A 10,000-nucleotide genomic window follows, 5' to 3' on the forward strand; every position below is an offset into this window, starting at 1 on the left:
AGCAGACCATCGGCTGGTCGTTGCGGGCACTCACGCCTGGAGCCGCTCGGGCGCAACTCCTCAGCCTCAAGGTCTGCTGAGTCGGCGCGCCTCCGTCATGGTCCAAAACTATACTTTATCGGCGAAAAAAAGTAGTCCGCGGATGACTGAAAATTCCCCTCTTAAATAAAGCCATTTATAATGAATCTCGCACAACTGATTGATTATATATTTATAATGAATGTCGGGCGAAATGTCTGGGGGTGGGCGAAATGTCTGGGCGAAACGTCTGGGGGTGGGCGAAATGTCTGGGGGTGGGCGAAATGTCCACTCATAAACACGGGCGAAATAGATTTAGGGCGAAATGTCTGGTTACCCATGCCTACACTGCACCGCCAAAATGGTGGCAACAGTTTGCAATGTGCACACAGATAGTTCAGCACGTGTGATATTTTTATACAACTAGATTCTGACAAGTCCCGTAAAAGACGCGCTGTGATTGGCCAGTAGTCACTTTGAGTGGCAGTTGGGGCAAACGCTCACCCCAAAACATGATTTACGATTCTCTGCCTATTGGTACATAACTCGGACGGCACTGAGTCGGCTGAAATTAACTTCGCAGCGCTCAGCACGACGACTCGCACGCTTAACGCTTTAGTTTGCTCGCCGGTGCCTCTCTTGGCTCAAGTTAAAAAAGGAATCTGCGGTTGTCGTAAAATGAGTACCGGAAGCAGGATATGATCACGGGGGGTCGGAATCGGCATTCCAATGCTCAGCGAGGCATGCCAGCGGCCCAGGTGCAGAATTATAGTTTAGGGGCCGTATTAGAATGTGACAATGCCCCCACTGTCCCCTCTGGGGGCGGAGTCCTTGTTTTTTCGTTTTTGCATTCAACCAATCGCAAGGCAGGCAGGGCGGGGCTTGGTAGAATCTAGTTACCATTAAATAATACGTGTTCAGCACCACTGGAGAGATCATGTCATTTGGAACCCCCCGGTGGCCTCAGTTCCTGAATATAGCCAACTCACTAAGGGTAATTGGTGAGCCTTGTACTTCACCAAGCCCTCCGCAATGGGCCGTAAACAGTTTTCACCCATTCATCAATCCACGCATGCAGATTCATTATTCATTATAAATTATTTTGTTTCAATATACCTTTTTTTGCAGGTTCATACAATACATGTGATCCATTTCTTGTTTAATTCATCCAGCATAATTCTTTTACATTACAAAAATGTATGATAAAAAGATCAGATAGTTATTAATTAGTTTTCATTTGGAGAATGAGCGCACCGCCACAGGGGTGTGAAGGAGACAAATCAGAATTAACAGAAATGCGTGCAAACTTTACTACTACTACTGATATTCCATGTTCCGCTTTTTTCTCTTTCCATTTTCCATTCATGTTCACTGAATATAGCTCATTAAACCATTAAAGTAATTAACAGCACTGTTGACAAATGATTGATGATGACTTAGCCAGATTTGTTTTTGGCAGTTGTTTAAGACGCAGAGGGCAGAGGAACAGATTATTTGAAAAGTGTCTGATTTGCGGTGATAATAATGTTTTTACCAGCCAGGATGTCCGGAGATAATTATATGTTCTGGTTTTTGTCATTAAAAAGGCCAAAGCGGCAATTACCAGCCTACCATGACCTCATAAATACACTCAAACACATACTGTACACACACATGTGCATGTTCATAACACAGTGTGCACATACACACATGCAAACACATACTGTACTGTACACACGCACACACGCACGCACACACACGTACGGACCCGCACACACACACACACACACACACACACACACACACACACACACACACACACACACACACACACACACACACACACACACACACACACACACACACACACACACACACACACACACACAGTAGAAAGCTGTCATATGCTCTAATCTGAGCTATAATTAGCTCCCTGGATAGTAAGGCAGTATGAGAATGGGAGCAGAGATTGTTTAAGGGACGAGTTAGACTTTCTAGCTCTCCGTGACATGATTATTTAAAAGAAATAATCACACAGTAACTCGATTTCTGCACCTCACAAGGTCACAGGTCACATTGCGGAGTAACCGAAAAGAAATGTCTGCGTATTGGATCTTATAAAATGGGGGAGGGGGTTTAATCTGCCCAATCGCGTGGTTGCCATGGCTACCCGAGTAGAGGTGAGGTGATAATGGCATAGTTGGGAACGGAGCCAGAGAGAACTGACAGAATAATTGAATTATCTTGTCATACTGTATACTCACTCACTGATGTTTCTGCCTCTCTCTCTCTCTCTCTCTCTCTCTCTCTCTCTCTCTCTCTCTCTCTCTCTAGGGTGTGTTGCACTGCACACCTCTGTGTTTACTTCCTGTGCGTCTCTGAAGTCTTCCAGCAGCGCTCCAGTTTCCATTTTTAAACCTGCTCGTGTTTTCTGCGTCAGAGAGTCCACTAAACGGGGGGCAAGTGGGCTGATGGCATATTGTACGCCCTTTGATAAGAGAAAGAAGAACATATCTTTAAATCCACTTTCACTGGACTTGAGAGTTAACAGCCTCAACTTCATCTTCACTGTGAATCTATTCTAAATCGTTTAACCCTTAAGACCTTAGGCCGATTCTACAAAATGTCTTCTAAATCCTAACTGTATTCTGAAAAAAACGTATGTTTCTATATCAGTGGTTCTCAAACTTTTTCATGTCAAGGACCCCCAAAATGATATGTATTTGGCCGCTGACCCCCATCTCAAAATATGTTGTTCCAGGGACCCCCAGAAGCAAATATTTGAGTTCAAATGTTCGCTTTAAAACATTAAAACAATATATCGTATGAGCTTGTATATCTGCTATTTTTTAATAGCCAAAGTGTAAAATAATGCTTTTTAGCATTAAATATATATTTTAGATATTGGATTTTTCTGTACATTTTTGTTGATTTATCACATTTTTATCTTGTTATCTTAAAATTGCCAAGAGGGTCAACTGAAGGTGGGCGGGCGGCCGGGCGGTGAGTGAGTGGGTGGGTGAACGTCACAAACGTAACATGCGGACCTGTGATGCGCACCGTTGTTCCGATCCACACCAAACTTGGCACCAACACTGGTCAGGGGTCTGCCATCAGAATAGCCACACCAGGGGCCACATGCAGGGTCCCCTGGGTGCCACAGGCGCACCGTTGCTCCGATCCACACCAAACTTGCCACAAACACTGTTCAGAGGTCTGCCATCACAATAGCCATACCAGGCGGCCCCTAGTGTGGCCACTGAGGGTGCCTCATTTGCGCAACAGAGGACTAGGTTTGAAGGCTGCTACGGGGCCTGAAAATCGAGTTTGGAAAATCTGCACTGTCTGATACTGTATGATTGATAATATCACAATTTAACAATTGAATACAAAAATGCATGTTAACCACATTGACCTTGATGACGTATTTTGGGCAAAGTTTCAAAAACTGTCAAAGTTTATATACAATCTACAATGCGATGCATTATGAGCTATTATGAGTATATTGACTACCATATTTTCACTATTGTCGTTCAACAAAGTGTACACAAAATATATAAGTCAGAGTAGGCGGAGCTCTCTGAACGTCTGGCTATGCGAGACTATGTTTGTGCTGACCTGCTTCCTGTAGTTGGCACTTGGCAGGGGTGTATACTACACCTGTAAGGACAAAACATGGCAAGGAGGAGAGTCCAACCCCTTACTGAGAACAGACATAGAAACGTCTATTTTGGGACATGTACTCGTCCTCTGTACTGTAGAGGACTAGTACCAATAATAGATGTTTCATATTATTCATAAAAGGGATGTTTGAAAGTACATTTTGTAGATAGATTCTCCAAATAAACTGTATTGTAGATTGATCACGTGGCATATTTTCTACAGAAAATACTTTTTGTGGCCATTTCTTGTCATTTCAATTTGAAACGTATGACATACAAACAGAACCGGATCGCAGTTTGATTAAAAAAGCTGATTTGCGCTGACAAACACCCAAACATCTTGAACTTGACATAATAGATACCTGTATGTGTCGCATACTATATAAAGTTTAAGTTGTGTGTGGGGGGGGGGGGGGGGGGGGGGCACACAATAACTGGCCAATGTTGGATACCGAAACCTGAACACGCTGACTGTCACTGACTGTCACTGCAATAACGCTCACCTTGCATAATGATTACTGTCAAGGTGCCCTTGAGCAAGGCAATTTGACCTGAGTAGCTGGTTATGGCCTTTCATTAGTACCTGCCTGGTACCAGCTACTTGGAGCAATTTGTTGAGTGCTGTGGCACCCAAAGTTCCAATGTGGGCCAAGTGAGGCTAAACCAAGAACAAATGGTGTCGTGTAAGGCTGCGTTGCACAGACAGACACACAATCATGGACGGAGACCATGGAATGGTAAGCACTTTCAAAGTGCTTTACAATTCACACACACATTCACACACAGATGGCAGAGGAAACCATGCAAGGCACCAACCTGCTCATCGGGAACAGTTAGGATTTCAGTGTCTTGCTCAAGGACACTTCGGCACTTAGCCGGGAGAAGCCATGGAGAAGCTTGTGAATCATGAATACTGTTCTTAAGGCTACCCATTATTCAACTATTAATTCATGGTATCTCTGTCTGTCTGAACACGTTTTTCTCCTCAGTGGGTTGAGCAATACACATGGGGATTGCCCATTAGCCTAGGAAGACAGCCACAAACACACATTTTCACTTTTCCCAAATTCAAGCAGTTTATTAGCGTTTTTGGAAGCTCTGTGTAACAAGCACCGCAGTTTCGGAGTTACTGCGCATGCGCGACCACGTGCGCATGCGTGCACACGGACACCTGAAGCGCTCTTTTCAGTAAACTACAAGGCACGGACAGGAGGACATCGGTTTCAAGAGTGGGTTGAGCAATTGATCTGAACTTACACACAGGGCTTGACCATTAGCCTAGGAAGTCAGCCACAAAGCCATTTTTCCCTTTTCCCAAAAATGTAAGCTGTTTATTAGCGTTTGTGTGAATTTTGCTGAGTTTGTTGTCGCGGTTACGGTCCCCCAGGCTGTGGGATCTGCTCTGTCTGCTGTCACAGTTACAGTCCCAGCCAGTGAGTGGACTTAGCTACGGGGCTACACAGTACACACACTCACACAACGCCACACACAGAAGAACGGCAGCAGTAGCGACAGCAAGGACTTTGATTTTGGAGCTGTGTCCACACTATGCGTATTATGAGCGGAGGAGCACTTTGGTGGGTTTAGCTACGGGGCCACACAGTACACACACTCACACAATGGCAGCAGTAGTGACAGCGCTACAGTTATAAAGGACTCATTTTTGAATCAACGCCACTGTCGCCACACACATTTTTATTTTGTATCATTGTCTGTTGCACTGTTGTTTGTCCATTTGTTTGAGTGTTGAATGTTTAAAGGGATTCTAGGCAACATTAAGCCTAAATTTAAAAAATATTTATATATATATTTTCGCATTTTTTTCCCTCTATCAGTCACTATATAATGATGCTGGGGTGTTTTCCTGCACAGTCTGAAACTTTCTGAAATCCGTATTTTTCCCTACTGTTTATGTTTTGACATCCGGGTATCCCGGACATAAATGAAACGCACGCATGTGCGCGTCCGTGCGTGTCCGTGTCCGTGTGAACTGTTGGAGTGAAACCGAATGGAACCGAGTGCAGCCGACAAAAATGGAACGAGCCGCCATTGTTTTCTGCTGCACTGTTTTTACTTTTTACTTTCGGTTTTAAAACGCTCTCAAACTTGGAGGGGCGGTGTTTGACAACAGTTTTTTTCTTTTTTTGATCTCTGAACTTGCCTAGAATCCCTTTAATGGAAACCATAATGGAAACAATCCTTTGGCTTTTTGAGTATCATCCATTTTCCGTCTTTTTTTACTTATGTTGTACTGCTGTACTTTAAAAAATGAGTCAATAAAATATTAAATCAATCAAAGACCCATATAATAGGGCATTGAACTATTAAGAAACATAACCTAGATGTTTTAAATGGGAAATTAATCATTGCTGGGCAACTGCAAGGCCTATTTCTTGCTTTAATGTTTCCAAAAAATGTTTTTGATAGGCTATGTAGGTTAAAATGGAGATGTCCAGATAGCTTTAGCGTTAGCTAAGCCCTGTTTAGGCGGAGCACAGAGGGCTGTTTTCATGGGGCCATTGCTTGATGACGATTACCTCCAGGGGGGAGGGGAACTAAGAGGGGGGTCAGGTAAAAGTAGAAAAGCAAACTGAGTAAAGTAGAGCAGAGGCTTGACGAGTGTTGAGGTAACTTTGAGCAAGTCACTCCAGTCACCAACCATAGGACACTGAGGTCAGGCAACTTTTTCTGGATACATATTTAAAAATACCCTCCCTGGTCTGGCTGAAGTACAACTGAGGACCATACCACAAAAAAAAGTAGAAGAAAAGAGTTGAAAAGCCTTACTAGTTACACCTGGATCAAAGGGCTTTGAACCAACTTGCCATCCTAACATTAGATCGCCTCACTACTGGGGCTAAAACTTAAGTATATTTTGTGAAATGTATTTATTTGTGTATTTTGTTTGCTCCAGACAGTGACACTTGTGTACTTTTTTACTCTAGTGAAGCACCTCACCCTACCTTGATATCCAGGCCGTTACAGTTGAGGCTCATCCCGCACTCGTCTGTGATCTCTGTGATCTCTGACAGGTCATCGTCCTCAAACTCATCCAGGCTGATGTCATGGGTCAACCTGCTCGCATGGGGGAGGACGAGAAGAAGAAGGAGCAAGAGGGAGGAAGAGAGAGAAAGGAGAAGAGACATGGTCAGGCAGATATTACTTTAGGGCACCCGCTGCCAGTGACACTTGTGTACCCGCTGCCCACAAGCCGTGGATTTCTGCCCATTATCCGTGAATTAGGGATAAGGGAGCTGGCACTGTCCCTAAATGCTATGGAGAAAGTGTAAAGCGGAATCTAAAAGCACCCGCAATGCCAACTTGGTTTGGTAGAGCGAGCGCCTGCAATGGATGTCTGGAGACGGCCAGGAAGCCCAACGCGGCACAACATTCAAAGACTCCCTCTCTCTACTAATTGTCAACAAATCTCTGTGATTCTATTTTTCCTATAATCAGCAGAAGGGAGAGTGTCAATTCCTTGTGTCAATTGTGTTTATATAAGATGATAGTCTATTCAAAAAAAATTTGTGTGCGTCGCGCAATGCAATGCTCTCCAAATTACACACGTCAGTTTTATTCATCGATTACGCAAGAAATAATGAACTGATTACAAAAATATAAAATTCTCTCTAATCAGTGTGGTCAGGGGTTCTCAAACATTTTTGGCTCAGGGCACCCCTGTAAGTAATGTTTTCATCCATGGCACCCCTGAATTTTTACATTGTTACTTTGTAGCACCTTACATTTATGTCATATTACGGTATGTCAATATTTCGCCCCAAAATACAGCATGCCACGAGGAAAACTTGAGAGAATGATCTGTTTCCATTATGACAGATTGAAAATAACTTTATACTTGACGGTTAACCACTTGCACCCCAGTATCCCTATACTGGGGGGAACATTCGCCAAAAATAGCCGATCGGCAATTTTTTGGCGAAGAGATTTGGTGTAGATTGAAAAAGAACGCACCAAGTACAGTGCAAGTAAAAAGTATAGAGGGTCGAAGCGGTTAAACTGAAGTGATATTGATCAATTTCGAATATTATCAAAGTATCCTGTGGCACCCCTGGACTTGCATCACGGCACCCTAGGGTGCCAGGGCACCCACTTTGAGAACCCTGGTGTAGGTGATACGTATGTCTATCAAATGTGGTTTTATTGAAAGGCAATCAAAGGCTAGAGCTTTCGGGTGAATGGTTACCATGTTAAATCCCCACAGTGCGCTGTTGAGGTTGCCAGAATTTGCGAGAGGAATAAGCAACCAGGTCTATGAAAACAAGCCCAAAAGAAGCGACTATAATAGGCCACATGAGCACTTCAAACCTATATATGTCGGCCATTAAACAATGTGCATATTTATATAAGTTAGCTATTTGAAAATAGCCGATCTACAAGCTCACAACCGTTCTACCATTATTTACAAGCAACTTTACAGAAAAACAAGCCCAATGTGGCTGGCAACACTGCATAGAGGGAGAGAGCAGAGCGTAAGATTGCATTGGGGATAATGGTTTGCGCAGTCTTCTCTGCCATCTGGCACGGTGATTGGTTTTATTATTGTAACGCCCAAACCACACCTATGCATAATGCATAATGGGTAGTGCAGGTGTTTTGCGGGTAAGGCAGGTGTCCCAAACTAGCAACTTTTGCGGGGGAACGCCCCTTGCCTTGTCCTAAATCCCAAATTAGTGGATTTGGCCATTTCGGCTCTTTATAGAGCCCTGAGGGTTAATGGGTCTACAGTATTTTTAAACTCTCAGAGTTGAACTAACACTCAGGATGTTGCCGTGTGAGAAGTACCAGAAGGACTGACTTGGGGGAGCAGGACTGTCATGTTCATCTTATCTCTAGATCTTAAGCCTGCATGACAGTGCTTAAGATCTGTCTGACACCTGTCAAGGACACCTGCAGGGCAGGGGAGGTCCGTCTGTCTGCATGTCTATCTATCTATCTGTCTGTCTTTTGCTGTCAACCTCTCTCTTCTGACTATGGCTATAAAAGCTCAATCCATCCAAAAGCGGTGTAATAAGCAATTTTAAAGTACTTTGGTCCATAGAGAACATGTATTTCAATGAAGTGTAACTTTTATTAGTAATGCTTTAGGCTTCGTCCACACGTACACGGGTATTTTCATAAACGTAGCTTTTTATATGCGTTTTGGGGGGTTCGTCCACACGCAAACGCGTTTTTGCTCCATGTAAACGCATCTTTTGGAAAACTCCTGCCACAGTGTAGATTTTTAAAAACTCCGGCTATGTGTTCCCGTGTGGACACGGTAAACGGAGTTTTTGCAATCGTTTTGTAACGTTTAGCCGTTGTCGTGTGGACAGAGAGATTTTTTTAAACAGGGCCGTGTAGACGCGGAGGTTTTCAAAAACGAAAACGAAATATCTGCGTTTATGAAAATACCCGTGTACGTGTGGACGAAGCCTTAATCTGAGTTCCCAGACGTTTTCGCCAGCTCTCGCATACAAACGGGAGGGGCGAGGAAACTTCTGGGCCAGAGCCCTGGTATTTGTGCGCAGGATGTAACTTACGCTCAGAATCTGAGCGGACACGCCTCTTACCGGTCTGAGAGCTGTGCAACTCGTCTAAACAGTCCGACGAGAGGCAAACAGCAGTACACAACAATGGCGGCCGCAATTTCTCAAGGAGAAATTGCTTCCCGTCGCTCCTATTTACATGCAACACCCACTGCATGTGGATCCCGCCCCCTTTTCTTCATTGGCTGTTGATTTGAATCAGAACGCAGTGGCCGCGCCCCTGCTGTACAGGCTCTGAGCCGACGTCTCCCAGACTAGCAATGCTTCAGACTGCCTATTCAATATTACAGTAAATAATACAGACTGTGTATTTGCTTCGATGAGCACACTTGTCTTCAAGCAAATAAGAAAACAAGCAATTCAAGTGACATTTTTAGTGAATTATCCATGGGCCAGAAACCATGCCATCACTGTCATTATACAACATCAAAACAAATGATTGAATCCCTTAGGTGACCTGTTAAATGCGCTGGGGTTACAGTATAGACATTAATCACTGCAAAAAAAAGAGTATCTGTTAAGAGAACACTGCCCATATTGCAGCGAAGTGAGCAATAAAACGTCTAATTTCAATGTGTAGAATCATGTTGAAGTGCGCCTGCCAGGATAAGCTGGGTGTGTACTGTGTACTGCTGGTCATTACTCTGATGTCAGAATATATCATCCAGCCGGCTTCCCCTGGATTCAATTAGCATCCAGAAAACAAAGCTTTCATTTTCCCTGGCCATAATTATCTCTTTACCCTGCTGCCTCCTGTGCCCAATAGAGACACAACAAAGGACAGAAACAGACAGA

General features: G+C 43.9%; 1 protein-coding gene across 1 annotated transcript in view; it reads right to left on the bottom strand.

Moving 5' to 3' along the window:
* Positions 1 to 10,000, bottom strand: part of mapk8ip1b (mitogen-activated protein kinase 8 interacting protein 1b) — a gene marked incomplete at its 5' end in the record, with an annotated part of 62,538 nt that overhangs the window by 28,682 nt on the left and 23,856 nt on the right. Inside the window, one exon of the mRNA XM_084085276.1 lies at positions 6,623 to 6,734. Within this exon, the coding sequence (XP_083941402.1) occupies positions 6,623 to 6,734 (112 nt within the window). The remainder of the gene's footprint in view (positions 1 to 6,622; positions 6,735 to 10,000) is intronic.

The sequence above is a fragment of the Gymnoscopelus microlampas genome (assembly GCF_963454915.1).
Source record: "Gymnoscopelus microlampas genome assembly, chromosome: 1".
NCBI lineage: Eukaryota > Metazoa > Chordata > Actinopteri > Myctophiformes > Myctophidae > Gymnoscopelus > Gymnoscopelus microlampas.